The 22,889-nt window shown below is 52.9% G+C and overlaps 1 protein-coding gene across 5 annotated transcripts in view; it reads right to left on the bottom strand.

Annotated features, from left to right (window-relative positions):
- Positions 1-22,889, bottom strand: part of DGKZ (diacylglycerol kinase zeta) — a 53,561-nt gene that overhangs the window by 8,782 nt on the left and 21,890 nt on the right. For 4 of the 5 annotated variants that reach the window (XM_040066043.2, XM_040066044.2, XM_040066042.2 and 1 more), the window contains 22 exons: positions 16,242-16,350; positions 15,440-15,535; positions 14,566-14,643; positions 14,185-14,241; positions 12,020-12,088; positions 11,555-11,626; positions 11,146-11,262; positions 10,982-11,053; positions 10,600-10,695; positions 10,246-10,328; positions 9,999-10,059; positions 9,490-9,603; positions 8,957-9,097; positions 8,355-8,433; positions 8,012-8,067; positions 6,893-6,955; positions 6,580-6,653; positions 6,357-6,468; positions 5,846-6,045; positions 5,451-5,551; positions 5,235-5,314; positions 3,797-3,866 (listed from right to left, as the gene is read on the bottom strand). In XM_040066043.2, coding sequence (XP_039921977.1) covers positions 3,797-3,866; positions 5,235-5,314; positions 5,451-5,551; positions 5,846-6,045; positions 6,357-6,468; positions 6,580-6,653; positions 6,893-6,955; positions 8,012-8,067; positions 8,355-8,433; positions 8,957-9,097; positions 9,490-9,603; positions 9,999-10,059; positions 10,246-10,328; positions 10,600-10,695; positions 10,982-11,053; positions 11,146-11,262; positions 11,555-11,626; positions 12,020-12,088; positions 14,185-14,241; positions 14,566-14,643; positions 15,440-15,535; positions 16,242-16,350 — 2,000 coding nt within the window. Of the gene's footprint in view, positions 1-3,796; positions 3,867-5,234; positions 5,315-5,450; positions 5,552-5,845; positions 6,046-6,356; positions 6,469-6,579; positions 6,654-6,892; positions 6,956-8,011; positions 8,068-8,354; positions 8,434-8,956; positions 9,098-9,489; positions 9,604-9,998; positions 10,060-10,245; positions 10,329-10,599; positions 10,696-10,981; positions 11,054-11,145; positions 11,263-11,554; positions 11,627-12,019; positions 12,089-14,184; positions 14,242-14,565; positions 14,644-15,439; positions 15,536-16,241; positions 16,351-17,158; positions 17,960-22,889 lie in introns of all 5 variants that reach the window. The other variant, XM_040066040.2, reaches the window with a different exon arrangement.

Below are 22,889 nucleotides of genomic sequence, written 5' to 3'. Positions count from 1 at the left end.
AAATGTGGGCACTACAGGAGGCTGGGAGAAGAGAGGGCTCAGCCTCCTGCTGACTTGACTAAGGACCTCCATGAGGCCACTCAGTGCATTGTGACTGCCAGGCATAACAGAGCATGCCACCACCAGCTGTAGAAGAAGACCTTGTCTCCTAGGAAGGCAGAAGAGCTTCAATCAGCCTCCAGCCTGTTTGAGTACATCCCTTTGCTCATCCCTTGTCCTTAGAGAAGAGATCACCACAGAGAGAGAAGCTCCAAGAGAGCAAGTGGCTGTGCTGGAGCCAGACACACACAGCCACCACCCCTAGGGGAGCAGGGAAGGATTACGGACTTAGGGCATCACCAAGGGAGACCGGGACAGGTAAGAGCACAGTGCCAGGACAGCTGGATTGGCATGCAGGGCAGCATTTCCCCACCATCCTGACAGACTGCTGGTGCCAGTCCAGAAGAGGTTGCTGCAGTGGGATTCTCACAAACCCAAGGAAGTTTCTCTGCAAACAGAGTGGGGATGTGCCAGGGCAAGTGAGAAGAGTGAAAGAGCAATGTTTAATCTGGATATTTGCATCCAGGGAGCTACTATTCAAGGCCTATAATTCAGTCACTTGAATAACCTGTGCTGTGTTGAATGAGACTCGAGTCTTTTTCCTGACACAGTTTCCTGAGCCCAGAGCTGGTGGGAGACTGGCAGAAGAGAAAACAGCCTTGGTACAGCAGTCCTGGTACTGACATCTGGGAGCAGCAGCACCAGCAACACCATACACAGGGCTGAAACCTTGAAGGGAGGAGTTGCAGCTTCTCTGCCTAGCACGAGGCTTCCCAGGCCCGCTTTGCAACCCATGGTTGTGCTCTGCTGTAGTCTACACACTGCTTGCTGGGATGTCAGAGAGATGAAATGCTACCAACGGGCCTTTCACTCAGCCAGCTTCCAGGTACAGAGGGAGCTTCTTGGTCAGAGAAGGCAAAGGGAGACAAGAAAGCTGCTTTCAGGCAGGGGGGAAACAGCAGCTGGAGCCCAGCAGGGAGGCTGCTCTCCCGTAACATGCGATGCTCACGGTGAGCCCGGCTCCGAGCACTCTGGAGCAGGGGGTCCCCCTGCCTGCACAATACGGGAGAGCATCCCCAGCAGCGCCGCAGGGACAAACACACGCCACCAAGCTGCCTTCAGCTCCAGGGCCAAGAGAACCAGACTCCCCTTGCCCCGCTCCGGGTCAGCAGCCAGAGACGCAGCCTGGGGGAAAGCACGGCTGTGCTCGGCGCCGAAGACCCAACATCCGTGAGTCCCAAGCGGTTCCTCAGTTCCTGAGTTCTAAGTTCCCTCAGTGGCTCCCTATGGCTTGTCACTGCATGTCTGTCCTCTCACTCCCCAAATTCAGAGGTTCACAGAATGATCAAATTGCTTAGGTTGGAAAAGACCCTTAAGATCATCAAGGCCAACTATTAAAGCAACTGTGGACTGCCAAGTCCACCACTAAACCACATGCGTAAATGCACAGCTACACATCTCTTAAGTATCTTTAGGGACGGGGACTCATCCACTTCCCTGGGCAGCCTGTTCCAATGCTTGATCACCCTTTCAGGGAGAAAAAAAAATCTCCTTGATGCAACTTGAGGTCATTAATTTCCCTTCATCCTCTTGCTTGTTACTTGGGAGAAGAGACCAACATAATTTGACACAACCTCCTTCCAATCAGTTGTAGACAGAGATAAGGTCTCCCCTCAGCCTCCTTTTCTCCAGGCTGACCAATCCCAGCTCCCTCAGCTACACCTCCTAAGATTTGTGGTCCAGACTCTTTACCAGCTCTGTTGCCCTCCTCTGGACATGCTCCAGCACCTCAATGTCTTTCTTGCAGTGAGGGACCCAAAACTAGATGCAGGATTCCTGGTGTGGCCTCAGCAGGGATGACAAGTACAGGGAGAAAATCACTGCCCTGGTCCCACTGACTACACTTTTCTTGAACCAGGCCAGAGTGCCATTGGCCTTCTTGGCCACCTGGACACTGTCAGAGACTGAAATAGTTCATGGCTCAAACACTGATACAAAGTTTTGCTCATTATTACAAAAACTGTATAAAGAAGCTAAAACCAAAGAAGCCTCCCTGAAGAAACTTGACTGGGACTTTGGAGGAAAGTCAGACTGCTGAGATTAGATAAAGGGAAAGCCCATTCTTCAATCACCTGAACCAAACAAGTAAACGAGACAATGAAGGTAAGTCAAACCCAGCAGTCATGCTAAGAATCAGGCCGTAGCCCACAGACCCATTTGCTGGGAGCAGGTTTGCACAGATTTCCCCCCCAGCTGAGGTGGGGGGAGGAAGTTTCGGTGTGTTGTACCCCTGCTCAGGGGCTGTGAACCCATCTTCCCTTACACAAACTGGCTATGGAACAGCTCCGGGAAGGCCACATCCATGGGACATTCACGTGAGGGGCAGCTGAGGGGGTGCACTAATCCATCAAAGGCCCTCCAGAGTGCCCTCAGTCATTCTTGAGGCTTTGCACCACAGGACTGCACAAGATGCAACAGATGTGGAAGAGACAATGGCAAACTCCCCCCAGCCCAATCCCCTGGGATGTGCCTGGATTTTCCTACCCAGCCTGAGCATATATCAACCCATCAGATTCTATGCTTTTTGGGGGGACCTTCACACCAAGATGACCAGCTGGAGAGGATCAATAGAGCATCACTGGGATACACAGAGAAGTGATACTTTCCTTATTCTGTCCCTGTTACTCTCTTTCTGTCCAGCTCCTCAGCTATTTTCTATTTCTTTCTCTCTTCCTCATATTTACTATCAAATAAAACCCATATGATTGTCACTGGCATATGGTCTCATCTGCACCTTAAGTTGGGCAGGAGCATTCCTAAGAACCTTAGCAGCTGGATCCTGACAGACACACGCACTGGATCATGTTCAGCTGCTGTTAACCAGCACCTCCAGGTCCTTTTCTGCTAGGCAGCTTTCCAGCCCCTCTTCCTCCAGCCTGCAGCACTGCACAGGGTTGCTGTGATCCAAATGCAGGACATTCACTTTTTTGAACCTCGTGCAGTTGGCCTTAGCCCATGATCCAGCCTGTCCAGATCCCTCTGCAGCGCCTTCCTGCCCTCCAGAAGATCAACACTCCCACCCAACTTGTCTGCAAGTGCTTGATCTCCTTGTCCAGACTGATAAACAGGACCAGGCCTGACACTGAGCCCTGGGGATCACCACTGGCGATCAGCTGGATCTAACTCCAGGCACCACCACTCTCTGGGCCCGGCCATCCAGCTGGTTTTCCATCCAGTGAACAGTGCACTCACTTCAGCCACAAGCAACCAGTTTCCCCAGGAGAATGCTGTGGGAAACGTGTCAAACATCTTACTTAAGTTCAGGTGGACAACATCCACAGCTCTTCACTCCCACTGAGCAGGTCACCTCGACATAGGAAGAGATCAGCTTGGGATCCTTCCTTGCCTGTTCCCTCTGAAGGGTTTATAGCCATCCATTGCAGCACTCCAGCTGTGTGACTTGTCCCACCATGTCCTCATGATGTCTTTTGGCTCCTCCTGTTTGTAGCCCATGCTGCATGCATTGGTGCCGACGCACTTCAGCTGGGCTGATTCCTCCACTCTTTTGTGCACAGGAGCTGTAATTCCTACACCCTAATTTTCAGGAGCTTCTGTGGTTTCCAATGCATTGGTAACCCTTGGATCTTTGCAGCCATGTCCATCTCCATCCACAACTTCCACTGAGCTGGCAGACCAAAGGACCTTGCTAGCACATCATCAGACCCAGTCAACACTCCGAGAGGAGGGTGATACTCACAGTCCAGGAAGCACCACTTGGGTGACAGCTTCTGGAATGACAGTGTCTTTGGCTTGGCTCCATCTCCCTCCTGCATGATAAAAGAGAGGATAAAGATGTAGCTTATGGCCTCGGCATCTCTCTTCAGAGCATTGGTCCTGCTTTGGCAGGTCCCTGCAGACATAGAGGACCACAGGCACTTGGATGAAATTGAACACAGGCACAGCACACTGCAACAGGGAGCACCATGGGACAGACTGGAGTCGACTGTAGAGTAGTGTCACAAGATGAGCCCTTGAGACCAGCACACTGGACATGACAGATGGGCCCAGAGGACAGAGCGAGGCCATACACACCTGAAAGAGCAGGCGCTCTAAAGCAGAGGGCTGTGCAGGGAAATCCTGCAGAAAGGCAAGGTGTCCTGTTACAGCCTGTGTCTGGGCAGCCCCCCAGTCCCACTCTCATCCCGCTGGAGTTGTTTCATGTGCGGCCATATCTGGCCTTACACACTGTCTGGCCAAGGCACCTGGTCCTTGCCTGCCTTTAGGGTCGGAGCACAGTGCTTGCCCAAAGAATGAGAAGAGGCAACCATGAGCTGACCAAGGAACACCAACCACACTGCACCACATCAAAGGTGTAGGAGATTGCAAGGGCATTGGTCTACCACTCCTGTGAGCCCAGAAGCTGCTAACTATGTTCCTGCCTGTGTGTCCTCACCAGTGCCTGGGCACAAAGTGGGCAGGGGGCACGCATACAGAGCAGGCACAGCAAGAGGCAGATGCCCGTGTGCCAGCCCAGGCAAGCAGCTCTGCAACTCAGCTCTTGGGACTCTACACATACATTGGATGGGATTCCCACAAGCACAAGAGCCAGCTAACAGCAGACTTAGAAATGTGCCTTCGATCTTCTGTGCAACAATCAGATTGAACAGCACAGCACCAGGAGCCACACTATGGGCTTAGAAGGCACTGCTCACCTGGAGTAAGAGTTACACAGTCTGTGTACGGGTCACAGACATGTGCTAGTACATTGGCAAGGACACAGCAATTAGTGCTTGCAAATGAGAAGAGTGGGAGGGGTTACAAACCTAATCCAGGTACCTGGAGAGGGCAGAGCTGTGACAGGAAACACAGAGCCTGTGCAGGGCTGAAGGGTTACAGGCCCCCACAGAATGTGTGCTGGTGTTTTATACTACCCTGTAGCTTTTCAGGGTCACTCTCTGGGTTTGGAGAGCAGTCAGAAGAGCAATGCTGAAAAAGAAGCCGCCAGACAGCAGGGAGCAACAAGGCATCCAGTTGGGACCCTGCCTTCACCACATGGTGAAGCCAAACCGTGACCTCTGAGCTCAACCCAAAGCAAGAGTGTGTGTGGTGGTGTGTGCAGGGGGCTTAGAAATCTTCTCCCTGAGTTCCTTCATCCTCAGTATTCAGCCAGGATCACTAGTCACACAGGGACTCACCTCCTGCAGCTTCTCAATCTGGGTCCGGCACAACTCCAGGTCACTGTCTCCTGGAACCACGATGATCCCCAGTGGCACAGCTGAAGGACAGGGCACAGGCACAACTCAGGGAGCAGCCCATGCCCCATTCCCAACACTTCACACAGTTTAGCTACGGGCTTTGTCAGACTTGGGGACTCCAGCTCCCACCCCCTGGTCACTCAGCTGGTCACTCACAGGCCTCCTTGAGCTTTTCCTTGTCGTAGTTCAGCGCCTCATAGTCGCGCATGCTGATTCTGCTCACCCGGATCCGCAGCCGCTCGGGCACTGGCTGCTGGCTGTGGGCAGGGAAAAAGGAAGATATGAGAAAGTGACAGCCTGCTTTCTCCTTATTCCCCTCATTCCTCCAAAACAGGCAACAGCACAATATTGCATAGACTGGGGTGGGGAGCTTGGCACCAGCAGCTTGTCCAGCATCAGGGTCTGACCTTATTTCTGTGACCTGACTCCTTCCCAGACCCTCCCCACGAAAGGACTGAAACGCCTCTGCCAGTCACGGATCAGTCCCATCCCCTTCCCTGCCAACCATCCTTCCTTGGAGAGGAGGTGGCGGGTGGATCTGAGGCACCTACTCATTGAGCAGAGGCATGGAGTTGCGCCGCTTGGTCTTCTGCACCATGTTGGCTTGGTTGCGCAGAGAGATGTGGATGCAGGAAGCTGCCAGCTTGCAGGGCTCTCCATCTACCTGCATGGGGATGGCCTTGGACGTGGTGAGAACCACCTGCCGGCACTGACAGAGCCGCTCCCCGTGGCCACCCACTTGCAAGGCAGCCTGTGAAAGGGTCCAGAGTGAGAGCAGAACACCGACTGAGATGTGGATGAGGGGAACATCCATCGTCAGCTGGATGTTACAAACAAATTGAGTTCTGAGGGTCTCAGGTTTGATTTCAGTGTGAAGGGACTCACAGAGACCAGGGCATGACAGCACCTCAACTAAATCTTAGAGAGTAGGCACTGTCACATAAACCAGCACCACAACTCCTCCAGAGAGGATCTGTGGAGCTGTGGGCTGGCTGACACCTGGTCAGCGGGCCCCTTCACTCCCCTGGCTGCCACCTACAACTGGCAACAGCACTGACTCACCAGGGACGTCATGGTGAAGCCGATAACTTCAATGCAGCCGTCATCATGGCGCTGGGGCTCGAAGTCGTGGTGCTCCCCAGGGTTGCCCCAGGGCATGGTGCCTGCACAGTACCTGTGAAAGGACAGGAAGAAATGCCTGGATTGGCACCCCAAACCCAGGCAAGGATCCACGTAACAGGTGCGAGAAGCCCAGCATACCAAGACAGGTCCTGAAAGTGCTCACCTTGGGATGTTAAGGAAGACCAGGCACTGGGGTTTCAGGTCCTGAATCTTGGAGGTCAGGTCTGTCCCATCACACTAGAGACAACACAGGGGTGTTCAGGCTGCGGTAAGGGGGAGCCTGGTCCATCCTACCCACTAAGGAAGCGGTGGCCTCCCTCTGCTCCTTACAGTGAGCATTCTCTGAGCCAGGGGAAGCTGATGCTCCCAGGAACATATCTGCTCCCCAGCCCTGACACACTCAGTGTGCCAAGGGACATTCCCCAAGCCTCCACAGCTCACCCCCTCCCCAGACCAGAGCACCCCAGTACACTCACAACCAGCCTGACATGCTTCGCCAAGTCTTTGGAGCTCCCGGTGAGGAAGTCGGAGAAGGCCGTCTGCCAAGGTAAGAGACAGCGTTAGTGCCCAGGGCAGCCAGGAATCCTGCCACTGACCTGCAACTCAGCCTGCCACTGACCTGCCACACACCTCAGCTGCTGAAACATGAAAAGCCCCTTTTCATTCACTAGAAGTCCCCTTCTCCTCCAAAACCTGATCCATTCCTCTTGCTATTTTGCCTACCAAAAACCTTGAGGGACCTTTAGTAACATGCTCTAATATTCCCTTGCCAGCCCAGTCCTGACTTTAGGGAAGAGCTGGCAAGATGAGTCTCCTCCAGTAAGACTCAAGTCACAAGAGACAAATTCAGTCCCAAGCTGTAATGAAGTACCACAAAAATGAGCTGAAGTGACCCATCTAGAAATTCCAGGAGGGACAGCATGGGTTCTAACTGTGGGTTAAACCCTTTGGGTTTAACTCTGCAGACAGGAAAAGAGAGAAGCAGGACAGATGTGAGATGGCACAGAGCAGCACTTGGCCTTCAGTACTGCTCGAATACCAGTCACCAGACACATGGCTAGAAAGTATTTTGAGGATGGGGAGACAGAGGAACAAAGATGATACTGAGACGTAAAGCTCTAAAGGTGAGACACAGGAGGGTGGTGTAATTAGCCAGGAAGCTGTAACTGGTCCAAGGTATATAATAAAAGAAAAAAGTAGTGTGTAGACTATGGAAAGGCTTCCTTTTCCTCTGCAGGGGGGAAAGCCTGCCTTCCCACAGCTCCAGGGAGGTCCTGCCTGGGTGACCACCCGTGAGCTTGAGATCAAGAACAATAGTGGCAGGAGATCAATACAGCAACTGTACTGCAGGCCACAGAGCAAGCTGTACTGCCAGCAGCACTTGCAGCCAAAGGGGAGCTGCGACACCCAGCACTGCAGCATTTCTCCAGCAACCCTCCAGCTTCCAGCTGGGGGCTTAGCTTGGGTGCATGTGAAGGTCCATGTGACTTAAATAGGTGAGTTTAGGGTGCAGACAGGAGGCAGATCCATGCCTGTGCTGCAGTTGATGTTAAGGCTGCTATGATGGCAGGCTCAGATATCCCTCACACACTCACCCCAGCATAGAACATTTTATTCCGAAACCGGCTGTTGAACTTCTCTGGGTTGGCCTCTAGGGAAAGGAGAAAAAAGTCCAGGTCACTGGCCTACACATGGAAATATTTCACTTGCCAGCTGTCCTCAGACACAGCTCTCCAGCCAGCTTCAGCCAGGGGTCTGCCCCCAGCTTCTTTCCTGTGCAGGCACCCCTCTTCCCCTTCTGCAGCTTGGACTTGATCCTCATGTTTCACCTCCAGCTCTGTCCCTGAAGCAATTCTCTTGTTCATATTCCCGAGGAACCCACAAACAAGAACAGGCCCATCCCACAGACCCCGACCGAATCCTGCCACTGCCCTGTACCTCGGGATTCGTGGAACTCCAGCGTCACCCGTGCGTCAAAGCCAAGGCTGAAATAGTTATTAAAGACATCCAAAGGGAGCTGAAATGCAAAGGAGGAATAAGGATGAGGCTGCCAGCACGTACCCATGGCAAAGATGAGGTCAGGTTACAGCAGCAGAGCCACTACAGTGCTCAGGAGGCTGGGGGACCCTGCTTGCCTTTTCCCTAGGAAAATACAGAAGTCACCAGCCTGAGATGATGGATTAGCTCCTGGCTCCTAGGGGTAATGGAAATGGTCCAAGGGGACACACTCTGCTTTCTGAGGTTTCTGCAATCACTCATGTTTCTGTTAAAGAAAACAGTCTCACAGAAGACTGGGCTTACCCCTGTTGCCAAGATGTGGTTAAAAACCTTTGGTAGGCATTTAGTTATGAACTCCACATGCACTCTTGCCATGAGTGCTGTGGCTCAGAGCCATGAACAGAATGGTGGAATCGGAGGAGTGAGAGGGAAACAACAACCCAAGAATGTAGCCCCAGGAGCTGGGACTGCCTGAGCCAGTGGCAGAAGAGAGAATGCAGACCTCTAGCACAGGGAGGAGACATGGAGAGGAGATGTCCCACCTTGTCAGCAGCTGCCTCATCCTTTTCCTCAGGATTCGTGTCAGGGTTTGGCTCCACATGGAGGTTCCAGCGATCGAGCTGCACTATGTTCCCATCTTCCACATGCGACAGGATCTTGGACACAGGCTCATCTGTGTAACCCTGGTGAAGAGAAGGACTTGGTGAGTCTTGTGCCTGCCTCCCACAGAGATACCCCAGACAGCAGGCTTTGGTAAGGCATCTCAGAGTAAAAGAAGTAGAAGAGATCAACTCTACTCGAATGCACAACAAAGTGGGACCTGAAATTTAAAGCAATATATCTTCCTTCTAAAAATCTTCCAAAGTTTGAAAAAGCAATTGCCTTTGTATAATCTAATGCAGAACCATTCAAATGTTAGAAGAATAGCAACATCCAAATTGCACTTATTTGTTGGTCTGTATTTACAGGAAGTTGAAACATCAGCCCAAGCAAATCTCCAATCATGTTTCTGAAACAAGAACCGAAGCACTCAGCCCTGCTCTGTCAGCAGTGGGTTCTTGTGCCCATCACTTACCCCACCCCAGTTCAGTGTTCTGGCCAAGTCGTTCCCTGTCCCCAAGGGTAGGATGGCCACAGGAGGAGGTGGGTTGATGCGTAATTGGTCCAGAATGGAGAGTATCCAGCCCACCTGCTCAAGAAAGAGAGTGCAAAGAAACAATTGGTTATCCCAGGGACCAGCAGGCAGGCAGAGGTGACTCGGAGCACTAGCAATGGCAGAGAGGTAGAGATGGGGTCTTCTTAGCCACAGCTGAGGCTATTCACAGTCTTTAAAGCTCTAAGCAGGTGCTGCAGGAGATACCAGTAACACCAGTGAGGACACTGGCCCACAAAAGGGCTACAAATCCAGACAGTTACAGACTAGCACTCCCTGGAACAGTGCATGAGGGGACCCACAGTATCTGTGCTACCATGGACACAGCGTGCACAGTTTGCCCTGTTCTGGATAACAACAAGAAGGGCTGCTGTCTGCACTGGAAAGGCCTGGGCAAAGGGGCACCATGGATGGAGGGGCTGGAGACTCACCGTGCCGTCTCCCCCGCATGCCAGGATCCGGAGGTTGTGGACTTTGCGGTACAGCTCCAGCCTGCGGGGAACAGCAAGGTTGAGGAGGGGAGAGGTGCTGAAGGTGTTACACAGCAGCTTCCTCATGGAGCCCTTGGCATTCACAAAGCCACATCCATGTCTCCCTCCATGAGCTGGGGAAAGAGCTCTCAGGAGGAATCCTGGGACACGGATGGTAGGGAAAGGTGCTGCCCCCATCAGTACTCACGCCTCTTTGGGTCCACCCTGGCTGAGGTCAAAAACTTGCCGTGGGTTGAGATACCACATGAAGGATTGGATGATTTTGGCTCCCTATGAGAAGAAGAAAGATTTCAGGTAATATCAAGTTCCCAGTGAACAGCAGAAGGAGGCATCTGGTCCTGCCTGGGGACAAGCTAAGAAAACACCATTCTGGAGGGGACACAGGCAAAGCCTGGCCAAGGTGGGAACTGCTGGGCAGCAAACTGGCATTTGTAGGCTCTTGTGCAGCTAAGACATCACCAAAACTATGATGAGAGCTCAGCACTCAAATCGCAATGCCCTCACAGAGATGTCTTCTTAGACATACCCGGCAAGGCCATACCTGATTCCCACCGCTCTTGGGGTTCACAAACACCAGCAAGGGCTTCATGAGAGGAGCTGGCATGGGCTTGATGACAAAGGGTTTCCACCTCCCTTCCTGCAAGAGATACCAAAGATCCCTCAACATAGCTGGGGAAATGCAAACTGCTACCTCCAGCTGAGCCCTAAGATCATGCAGGTCAGAAGCAGGAGGAAGAAAACATCCCAGCCACCCCATAAACCTTGTATCTGGGATAAACCCTGCCAGCAGGCACCCTCCCTCCAGCTCAACCTCCTTAACCTCACTGCAGACCCAGAAAAGCCCGCTTTCATTCCAAGCCTAGCTCCTCACTGTTCAGTCCCTCTGCCCTTCCAAGACAAGGTCATTCCCAGACCCCTCTTACCTCGGCCCCCTTTTTGCTGGATTTCCGCTTGAATGATGTCCTCTTCTTCTTCTTACTAGATTTCAGTGGATTCTAGAGAGAAAAGAAACAAACACAAGGACCCTGTAAGGAGCCACTGAGCAAGTGGGAACTGTGAAAGAGCCCCATGAGCTGAAGTGACTTACCTGGGGCCGCCGGACCCGCAGGATCCAGGTGGGAGGAACGACGACAGCAGCGTGAGCCCCCAGCGAGCAGGGCTCTTCAATGTGTTGCAGCATGAAACATGATACTTTGCTGTGATACTGGCCAAGGAAAAGACAGAGAGAAAACTCAGCTGCTCAGTTTGCTGGGCACAGCCAACATCTCCTCCTCTCAGGTGCCCTATGCCAATGCAGGGAGTGCTGGATGAAACCATGCAGGAATTTTGTAATGGGAAGGCAACGAAGAGAAAGCTTCTCAAAGGAGCTTGCAAATATCATAGTACAGCCTGTCCCAGCAGGAGGAGCTGCAGAGCAGCTTGGGCAGTCCAAGCAGAAAGCAGAGGTCATTAGCGTAGAACCGACTGGTAAGGCATTCAGGGGGTGCTTTGCTCACCGCTTGTTTGCACCAGGAACAGCTGATGGCTACAATCTCTTTGCTGTGGAAGGCAAACTTCTGCTGAAAACCCTGTGGAAGAAAGGATAAGAGGCTTAGGGAATTCCCTGCAGTTTCCTACCATCCAACAGTAAGAGACATTAACAAAGAGAGAACGCCTGCAGCTGGAGCCCTCCAGATCCTGTCAGACAGTCCCAACCACGACAATGGCACTGTGCTCTGCAGGGGAGTCTTTACTGCTCAAGGAAAGCATGTCAGGAAGGCAGTTTCTTACAGGATTAGTTGGGCCCAGGGGAAGAACTACTCTATGGGGGAAGCACTTACATAGTGCTTCACTGAGCAAAGCAGGGTACGTGTCTTGGTTTTGCTGCCGAACAGGAATGGTGGGATGCCCCTAGTTCCCAGCCCTGTGCATGCCTCTGGCTTGACTTTAGGCTGAGAAAAATGCCCAAGATGCCCTCTCACCTTGCCACACTGCCGGCATTTCCCTTCCTGCCGCCTCCGATGCACCCAGTGATGTCGAACAACAATGGGCTAAATGGAAAAGTAAACAATAAAATTAAAAAAAAAAAAAAAAAAAAAAAAAAAAAAAGGAGTGAAGGGCCCAGTGTGCGAGGGAACACAACAACAAGCAGAAGAAATGGACAGAGGCCAACCAACTTCTGCTCTTGCAGCAAAACCACTGCTCATAGGCACCAGCCCCCGCCCTCTGAGAGAAGGCAAAGGCAAAGAATCAGGGGGCAAGAGGCCAAATTAAGAAGCTCCAGGAAATGGGACTTAAAACCAGAAGAAATAGGAAGGAGGACAGGGAAACTGAAGACTGAGAATCACACAAAGCAGATCAAATGGAGAGTGGGCAAGCAGTAGCACACCTCTGTCCCTTAACATCTCTGCCCAGATGCCCCTAGTGCCAGGTGAAAATCCCTAGAGAGACACAGTTTGTGCCCACAGCAAGAAGATGGAAGCTCTTGCAGCTAAGCAGTGAACCTCCTCACTCCACATTCCTCAAAAAGAGCAGCAGCCCCAAAGCCCTCCACACCCACTTCCCCCTGCTCTTTCCCCAGGCCAATCCTGAGCCTGCTTCAGTCCCAGCGTGGGCAGCAAGGCTGCTCGCCAGCACCTCTGCTCTGCCTGCACGCTCACGGTGGGTTCAGGGCTGGGACTTGCAGAAGTGACTGTGAGGGAGGCAGAAGTTTTGTAATGAAGTACCATTTGTCCTAAATCCCATCCTACTCTTCCAGCCCTGGATTGGGAATGGCACTGCAGAGAGAGTAGCAAAAAGAGAAAGGGAGTGGCGAGTTTGCAGGCTGGCATGGCAGGACCCAACATCTGCTCCTGGCAGCTTTTTGGGATCATGATGATGAGAGGCAGAAACTGGCAGGAGGTTCGGGTCAGCTCCAGTGTTGCCTCCTCCAAGGACAGCACATCGGAGGGACAAAGGGTCTTGTTGGTTTTAGCAGATTTTAATCCAGTAGGAGCAGAAGGAGGGCTATGCCTTGAGCTCAGCTCTGGATCCACGCAGGCATATCTAGGGAAAGGGCTGACCCTGAAGGGGTTCCCTGGCACCACAAAGGTCAGAATATCACCTTTTCAGGGAAACAGGAAGGAAGAGGCCTTGGAGGAACTGAGAAGCATTAGAAAGACAGGATGGAGAAGCAGAAATTGTGAGAAAAAAGAAAAAGCAAGAAAGAGGAGGGAGAAAAGATTTGTAGAGGCTGAACAAAAGAAAAATAGAGATGGAAGACTGAGCAGAGGCAGCAAGCTGTTAGCAGAGCCCAAAAGGTAAGGGAAGCACAAATAAGGCAGCTAGGCTAAGAGTGATATGGGAAGGAGGCACAGGAAGAAAAACAAAGCAAGAAAGGAAGGTTTAAAGTGATGCTGAAAGCTTCCCTTTAAGGTGGTCACGCTGGCATTTCAAAGCAGGCAGCCTGGTGTTTGAATATCTTTCCCCGTGCCAGCACACACGGTGTGGGGCAGCTCTTTTACCAAAATGGCCCATTGACTGAGCCACCCACTCCAGAGCACTGCACAGGCTACACTGGCTCCACAGGCTGGAGGGTGAAGCATGAAGGCTGACAGCTGCTTCCACCACTGCAGGTCAGCAGACACGTTCCAGGCCACTGCTTTATGCCCAGTTTTTTACATTACAACACGGGCTGAAGGGGTCTGATATCACTACTGTGGGCAACTTCCACTGCCACCCGTGGCATCCAGGTCAGGGGTGAGTGATAAAGCCAGAAATGAGCCCATACTGCTTCCTTCCAAATTGCAGGAGACTTGGGGACCTCCTGTTTGCCACAGCTTCATCTATGCGCCTGGGGACCCAACACAAGGAGCAAAGTTTCTTCCAGAAAACACTATCTGTAGGTTCCCCTCATACAGATTCAGGAGATTCAGAACATGCAAACCATCGGATGCTCTGCATTTGCTGCAAACTCCTCACTCTTCACACCCAGTCTGTGCTGCTGCCTTGCAAAGAAGCATTCCTTTTATGGCACCACCCCCTTGGAGCAGGAAGGAACACGACGCCTCCACTTGGAGGGGCAACATGCTGGCAGCATCTGGTGTCTTCACACCAAAGTGGAAGTGGGAGAGGCAGATGTGGGCAGTGTCCAAGGCACATCTCTCACCTCCCGTATGTTCCGGGATCCTGACTCCCTGAAGGACGGTTTGCAGCGGAAATTTATCTGTAGGTTGAACACACGAGAGGAATCAGTAAAACCATCGTACCTGAACGAAACCTACTGGAATTTGTTGCACAGTAGCAAGGCCCAGAACATCTGGAGTTGTTTGGTACTTGCTGCAAAATTCCCACATGTCTTGGTTACTGAACACAACGGGGCCTGGGGTCCCAATCATGTCACTAGATCCTCATTTCAGTATTGTCTTCTCAGAAGACCCCTCTTTGCAATTACACATTGCAGTTCCCCAATCTTCTTGTGTTTCACTGCCCAAGAAAAGGCTGCTACAGTTTTGCAAGCTGCAGGGAGGGCTTAACAGGCTCCACTCACTTTCTCCAGCTGTTCGATACAGGGTGTATGCACTACGATCTTGCAGGCTGCACATTTACGTCTGGAGAGAGGTTTTTGCTGAAGGTTAAGAAAAGGGGAGAAAAAATATACATGTAAATGAAAATATGCAGTGTTCAGAGCCTGGCAAGCTCAGCCTTCCATCATACCTCCTTCTTACGCATTGGGATACAGAACAAGCCCTATAGTAAAGTTAGATAAAACCTAGACTTCTTATCTAGTGAAGGGGTCAAAGCATGTGCCTATAGCAGATATTCTCAAGCCTGGGACAGAGCAGAGAGGTACTTTCCCTACTGTCCTGTCCTGCAGTCCTTTTCCTCTTCTGACACTGCCTGAGAGCACCATGGAAGCTGGTCTGGGAGGCAGCTGCAGGGTGGCATCACTGGCAGGCACCTGCAGGGTGGCAGGCACAGGATGGCATCAGTGCTCTGTGTCCTGCACCACGAGCAGGACTGAGCCTGCAAACTGGGAGGGAGGACCGCAGGGGCAGGAGCCGACAGGCCTGCGTCTGCAGAGCTGAGTTTTCTCCTCTGCTAAAAGGTCTTGGATTCAGATTGTCATTGCAAGGGTGTGGAATCCCAACACTCTCTCTGGAACCCTCCAGGCATGTGGCAGCCCCGCATGAGGTTCGCATTGCAAACTGAGAACCAGCATTGGCAGAAACTGGGGACTCAGCCCTCCAGTATGCGGAGGTAGGAGGGACACAGTCCCTGCCCTGGCAGCTCCCCAGAGAGCCCTGCATGTGTCCCAGCAGCAGCAGCAGCAGCAGCACGGCCTCTGCCGTGTCCCCATAAGGTGACAGCACAGCCGGGTTTGTGGCCATTGCTGGTGGGGCAGGTGGCCCTGGGTGACTCACCAGAAGCTTTGCCATGCAGTTCTGTTCCCCAACGTAGCAGAAGTCCCCTGAGACACTGGTCTCAAACCAGATGTGCTCCCCATAGACCGCAGCCTCCTGAAAGACACAAGACAACACAAACTCTGAGAGCATCCCCAGAGAGACACCTGAGCCCCTAAAATGCTTTGTGCAAGGGACAAGATACTGGACAATGCTAGGGGTGGGAGGTTGGAGCTAGGTGGAGGCCAGGAGATAAGATGCACACAACAGCCAGGGACATTTGGAGAGAGGAAGCCTCACAAAGCTGCTGCCATGGCCCACCTGTTGTAAACAAGAGGGCCCCAGGAAACCAGCTCCAAGACCTACAAATCAATTGTAATGTCTTGCACAGGGGAGCTGCTTTCATCAGCCCAAGAGGAAGCATCAGGGCAAACTCAGTGCAGGGGACTCTCCTGAACCAGGTTCTGTTCTACAGCCTAAAGGTGCAGCTTAAAACCTGGGGGGCTTTGCCTGTGAAGGAGCAGGGGCTTACTCCTGTTGCCGGGCCCCAGTCAACAGATCTGGGCTGTCAGAAGCAGAAAAGCTAGCAGTGGAGTAGTTATACCATCCCTCCAGGAACCACCTGTACCTCTGCAGCTTCTCTCTTGCAGCATCAAGTAGCGCTGCCAGGAGCACAGATGCTGGCACCAGCTGGTGGCAATGGCAGAGGCCATAAATGTGTCAAAGCCGGTCACCTGGGAAGCCTCAACCCAGGGAAGAGCCTGCTGCTTCTTGGCCAAGAGCCTATCCCATGCAAAGCCCAGCAAAACACGGTACAACTTACGCTCCAATCCACAGTGCTGCGTATCTGCCTCTCCGAGTCGCTCCTCATGGCTAGTGCCGGGTTTGGCTGGGCTATCATGTGCTGGAGACTGGACTTGGCAATAGCTTTCCTGGAAGACACAGGAGGGCTGGCTATTAAACGTGTACGCAAAGCACAACCTGCTTTTAAGATGCAATGTGAGGCTGGAGCAAAAAAGCCTCCTCAGGACCAAGTGGCTGGAAATGAGGTGAATTTCCATCCCAGCTGGCTGAGAAGTACCTGTTCCTGTGAGATAGTCCTGTGGCATGTAGAAGTACTGGCCATGCTGCTGACAGCTCAGCCAGACACCCTCTACCCAACAAAAGGCAAAGCCTGGGCCTGCTGGGTTAATGCCCTCAGGGATAAGAGCTCCATTGTAAAACACCCTTTGAGTGTCCACAGAGCTGTAGTGGTGGGACTGCCTTTGCAGGGACAACCTAGAGCCCCTGTCCAACAGTCTCCCTGCATTTCTCCCACAACAAGGAACTTCAGGCTGTTTCTAGACACCAGTAAAACTGGCCACAATAAAAGCAGCTGTTTGTTTGGGGCAAGTGAGTTTCTCCCAGGTGTGCTAGGGTGGAGGAAAGGAGCAGGAAATCCAGCCAGCAGGAGAAAGTGTGCATCTCCAGCCTGTAACCAGGCCTACCACATTCCTCTGGTCCCAGCCTGGCAGGAGAGGACACTCACAAGCCCCAGGGACTGCACCAAGAGCATCAGTGGCAGCGCCAGCCTGAGTGGAAGGCACTCAAGGTATGCCAGCAGCACTGCAAGACACCAATGGCAGCCAGGGCACGGAACTGAGTCTCTTCCCTTCTTTCCCACCAAACCCGGGCCTGCACCTCTCCTCTCCCCTCCCCTTCCCGAGACACTGCCTGCCTGCACGCTGCCACCATACATACAGCAGCCGGGGGCTCCAGCCGTCCGGGGTGGTGTGGCAGGTGGGCTCCGGTCCCGAACCCTTGACGAGGGCGGAAGAGGGGCACCTGGTCCCAGCCGCTCCTGCACGGTGCTGGGCCAGCAGCCGCGGGTGGCCGGAGCGGAGCAGCCCGGGCTGAGGGGCATCGCTGGAGCGCCGGCGCTGGCTGAGGCGGCGGTAGCGGCCCGGCGGGCCGTAGGCGGCCCGTCCGTACGCGACCTCGGCGGGCAGGCGGTGGGAGGAGGAGCGGCGCAGGCAGCGGGGGCCCCGCCACGGCAGCCCCGCCTGGAGCGGCCGCAGCTGGGGCAGCATGGCCAGCCACGTCTCCTCAGCACAGCGCTCATGCTGGCCCTGCTCAGCTCCTGCTGCCGCGCCACCGTCCTCCGGAGACTCGGACCTGGAGCTGTCGGTGCAGCCAGCCCTGTCCCCGTCCTCCGCCGTGGGAATGAGGCTGGCCAGGAGGACAGCGGGACCCAGAAGCTGGGCATCGATGGCTTGCGCCTGGCCCCCACGCTTCTTCTGCACGGCAAACCTGGGGCTGAGGCAGGGCGGCGTGGTGCTGGAGCGGCGGCGGGTGCCGGGCCGCCGGACCAGGCCCAGGCAGGAGAGGGATGGCGCCGGGGTGCCCGAGCCACGGCGGCACTGGGCCAGCGACGGGGAGGGCAGCCCCACCTGCGAGCGACGCCGGGCCTTGCCCGTGGGCACAGCCACGGCGCTGGGGCGCCGCAGCCCCTTCCGCCCAAAGTGCCGCCTAAAAAAGGTTTCCATTGCATCCGGATGGTGGCTGTTAACACAGAGACCAGGAATTAAGTAGGCTCCCCTATGAGTCCCAGCTGTGGCTGTCGGGACAAGGGGACGGGGGGAAGCGGGGGACAGAGGGCTGAAGCAGGCAGTGGGAGGCACGGCAAGGCTACCGGAGGTGTGTGCTAGGGTCTTGCTTCCCACAGCTTTACTGCTCCACAAATCTCACAGCTCAGCCCAGAGGGCTGCAATGGCAGGGCAGGCGTCACCACCTAGCCTCGGCAATTCCCTGCTCTCCACTAAGCAGAGCCCCTGTGCACCCCGAGGTGCCGATCAGCCCTGGCACCTCAATTACCCACACCACTCTCCTGATGCTGATCCACCTGGTTTCCCTACAGTAACCACTCTGGCTAGGCACCAGGCCCACCAAATTTGTAGCAAATTGAAATTAAGCCATTGTGAGTCCTACAGAAGAAAATGAACCAGGCCAGTAAAACCAGGGAAGGAAAATTTGGTAGAAGCGGTCTGGGAGAGCTGGAAACCGGGAGAGGTTGGAGCAGGGCAGAGGAGAGCTAGGAAGATCATCCCATTTGTCTGAGCAAAACTTCCCTCTCATGGGAGAAAGAACTTTATGGAAAGTTCATGCTTTCCTTGCCCAGCCCTCAAACCTTGACAGGCTGCCTGGACATTGCAGCAGTCTGTTGAAAGGTGGAAGGTGCTGCAACATTTTCAGTGCCAGTGGCTCGGCACACAAAGGCCTGAGTGGAAGGAGCTGAGGCTGGCTAGCTCCAGTGCTCCCCTCCTCCAGAGACAGGGCTTCATTTCCCACCCTCAGCTGCCACCTCTCTTCAGCAGCTAGAGGATTTATTCAAGGAAAACTTAAAAAAAAAACAAAAACAAAAACAAAACACCAAACCCCACAGTTTGGGAGAAATAAACTTCTCTTCAGTTGCTCCCAAGGCAGGGGACTCGATCATGGCAGCCTGCAAGCACACACAAGCCACCACCACCACTTAATGATTTCCATGCTGAGCAAGGTATCTCCTCTCCCCACCACACGGGCATAGGCATGCTGCTCACCACGCAGACTGACATCTGCTCCCCTTCTTCTATCTTCCTCTCTTCCCATGCTCTTTTACATTCTTACGGGCCAGTAATATCAGAGAATCTTCAGGAGACCACTCTGGCCCAAAATTCCAATGACCCAAGTGCCACACAAACAGACAAATTTATCAGAAGCTTCTTCCCGTTTTATTTGGGAAACGCACATAAGATGGGACATAGTATTTATCTTCTGGACAAACTGGAGTTTTTGATAGTGCTTGTAGCACAAGCAGCCCATTGGGCTGTAACTCTTTTTAATAGATGAGCACAAAGTTGAGTTTGTATTTTTGGAAAAGACAAGGCTTGGCTTTGTCTCTTCCAGCCTTGCAGACAAGGAAGCCAGCTCTTCAGTTTCTACAGTCTTACCACCATGCCTGTATTCAGTAACAATAGAGTAGGGAGGGAGGGAGGGAGGGAGGGAATGAAGGCCGGCAATGGCCTCCAGAGAGCAGCATCAGGGCAGCTAAATCTTGGATGAACTGAAAGCAAAGCCAAAGCATCACCTCCTCAAAAGTATTTCTCAAGTCCTACCACTGCAAGCAATGCAGGCAGGTACTTGGTCACCAAGAAGCTTCAATCCACCAAGACCCATGCAGCTTTGCAGAGGGCTGATGATCCTGCTTCCAGCCTGTCCCCAACACTGCAGTGCCCCATTCATGTCCCCTGTCCCCATTATCTGCAGGTTGATCCACAGTGAACTGCACAGAATCAGAGAATCGAAACTTTCCCTGTACAGTTGGAGGCCATTTCCTCTTGTCCTATCACTTGTTACGTGGGAGAAGAGACTCACCCCGCACCTTGCTACAACCTCCTCTCGGGTCGTTGTAGAGCTCAACAAGGTCTCCCACGAACCTCCAGCTTCCTCAGCCGCTCCTCCTAAGACTTGTCCTATAGACCCTTCACCAGCTGTACTGTTCCCTGGGTACGCTCCAGCAGCTCAACGACATGAGGAGGGCCCAAATCTGGACACAGCACTCGAGGTGTGACCTCACCAGTGCCAAGTACAGGGAAACAGTCAGTCACTTTCTAGTCCTAGTGGCCACACTATTACTGATACAGGCCAGGATGCTGTTGGCCTTCATGGCCAGTTGGCACATGGTGGATCACATTCAGATGGCTGCCAACGAGTATCATCCCCAACAGGTATCAAAAACTGTCTGAACAAATAAAACATAAAAAAACACAAGTGAGAATGCAGGATGTGGCATACTGCAACATACCCTTTTCAGCCAGCTTTAGCTTCTGGGGGAGACATACTGACCAAGGGCACCTCAAATGAGCTGAATGACTGTTCCCTCCTGCCCCAGATATTCCACCAGCACAAAGCTGCTGTACCACTTATTGTGTTGCTGCTGTGGGCAGGAAGATCTCTTAACACAGCTTCCTTCCTTTTTGCACCAGTCTCGTGAGGAAATCTGCTAGAACAACCTTGGTTTGACATTTATGTTTGAGCACTAGCTGACTGTGGGTCTTCTTATCTTCAGGGCTGTTTGTAAATGGCACATGGAATCACGCCCTGACCACCAGTGGTGAAGGTTATTACAAGATTTGCCATCTGACAGCCCATGACAGCAGCATGTGGTAGCTCAGAAATGCTGGGTGTACATATCCAACCTGAGCTCCAAATGGTGTATTGCAGGTGTCAAGAGCTGCTGCTGGTGGAGCAGACGGACGAGCTGCCGGGGCCATGGCTGATATGCATTAGCAGAGCTGTGTGCAGAGCAGCTGGGGAACCATGCACTAGGCAGCAAGGAGCCCGAACGGAGCTAAGTCCTGGAAGCCCTGGGCCTAACAGCAGCACGTTACTGGCATCTCCATTGTTTGTCACCGAGAAAAGACGGAGAGGAGCCAGCACTTGTAGCTGCTCTGTAGACTGCACTCTTATTTGGCTCAGTCGGGTAAGGAGGCTGGATGGAGGCAGCCTGGCATTTGCAGACTGCAAAGGAAAGGAAGTACTATGCATGTACTGGGAGCCAACTCTACTTAGGAGCAGATACACACTATCATTTCAATCTCCTTCTGTGAATAAGGAAGGAGACTGCAGCTCTGGTCTCATGATCTGCAATCAGAGCTCTTGAAAGGTAAGGTGATTTTTATTACCAGATTCCTCAAAGCAACCTACACACCCTGCCTGGCCTCAGTGTAGAGATGCTGCTGAAGCAGGAACATGTCCCAGCAAGATCTAAATACTCTTGGAAAGCACAGTAGGGATTGAAGAGGAAAAACTTGCATCTTGTAACTGCAGTGGACACAGAGCTTATGAATCAGCTGTTATGGAGACATCTCTCCAGATGTCCAGCAGCTATCCGTCATTTGGTGATGGTGGTTCCAAAACCAGGCAGGCTGACTCTTAGGGCTAAACATGAACATGCAGTGTCTTCCATGACACAATCTTTGCCCACATCAGGAAGTTAATCTGGATATTCAGCTCCACTATTCTGTTTTGCTTCACTAGCCTTGAGCAAACTCCCATGTATCATACTTAACAGGTTCTCTGGGATAGGCAGAGCGGTCCTGTGCCATACACACTCTTGCCCCTTCCTCCACATTATTACTCCCTTTTTCCTTCCAGCAGCCTGGTCTATTCCTGCCAATGCCCAGAAGCGAGAGAGATCTCAGGTTACCTTCATACAGTGACAAATCTGGCACACCTCTCCTGGCACCAAAGGAGGCAAGAGGACCCTACTCCAGAACGTTGCTAAATGCACAAGTCTTGAGCCACAGAGAAGTCCGGACATAATAACACCATCAGCTCCTCCTGACCTTTCAGCAAACTTCCAATTAGTCGACTGGAAAGCATTTTTTCCAACCACGGGACTACAAGGGAAACAAGTCTGAGAGCTTCGCCCTGTTCCATGACGAGCACCTGTCCTGACGGCAGCTGGCTAGATTCCTGATCCTGGCTAGCTGTGGGTGCTGTGGAGCTGCTGGGGCACTAGAGCTGGCGAGTGTGAGCGGGAGCCCTTTTCAGTTTACAAGCTGTCTTCTCCCGGCAAAGACACTTGACTCATACAGATCAGCCACGAGGAAAGGAAAGTGTGATATTAATAGCCACTCCTGTGTGACAGCAAGATCTCCTGGGCTTCTCCCTCCCTGCTGCCTCCCTGCCAGGGCACAGAAAGACCCAGGAGCCCATCTTGAGAGCTGTTGCTCATTCCCACCCAGCTGGCACACTACTGGTTGCCTTCAGCCCCTGTTCCCGTCAGAAGCTTGCAAGCTTGCACACCCCACACTGCCCTTTCAGTGCTCTGACATTCAATCCTCCCATGTATGCTGCTGTCCTCACACCACCCCTGCTGAGAACCTGTCCCTGCTCTCCCACCCTGCTTCCCACACACCATCACTGACCTCTCCTCTCCCTCAGGCTCCCCAGCCAGGCTTCTCTGACCTTACAAGAGCAACCTGCACAGATGAGGTCTGCTGAGGAAGGTGCCCCTGTGCCAGATGGGGAAGGGAAAATGCTGGTCAAGATGTGGTACAGCCCTCAGGCTTTGGTTGCAGTGAGGTGTGCAGTGATCAGCAAGTTCCCAAACTGTGCACTTTGTTTCTACTCAGAATTTCCATTCTAGCTGTCATCTCTCCTACCATCACGCAAATAAAATGGAGTCAGGAGCTCCCCTATGCTGGGTCCCATATGAGCAAGGAGATGGGGCTCCCCCCAGCACAGTGGCAGGGAGGATCCATCCAAACCATGAGCCCTTCAAAGCACCATGAGGAGTGAGCTATGGGCTATGCTCATCTATTTTAGGATTCATATATTTGACATACTGCAACAAGTGCCACTTCCTATATGGGCCACTTGCAGGCTTCTGAGCTGCAGGAGCATGGTATTCCCAGGATAAGGACACCCTCAGTTGCACTGTCACCCT

This window comes from Hirundo rustica, chromosome 6, assembly GCF_015227805.2.
Source record: "Hirundo rustica isolate bHirRus1 chromosome 6, bHirRus1.pri.v3, whole genome shotgun sequence".
Lineage (NCBI taxonomy): Eukaryota > Metazoa > Chordata > Aves > Passeriformes > Hirundinidae > Hirundo > Hirundo rustica.
The sequence above is the reverse complement of the archived record's forward strand: the minus strand, read 5'-3'. Positions and strand labels throughout refer to the sequence as shown.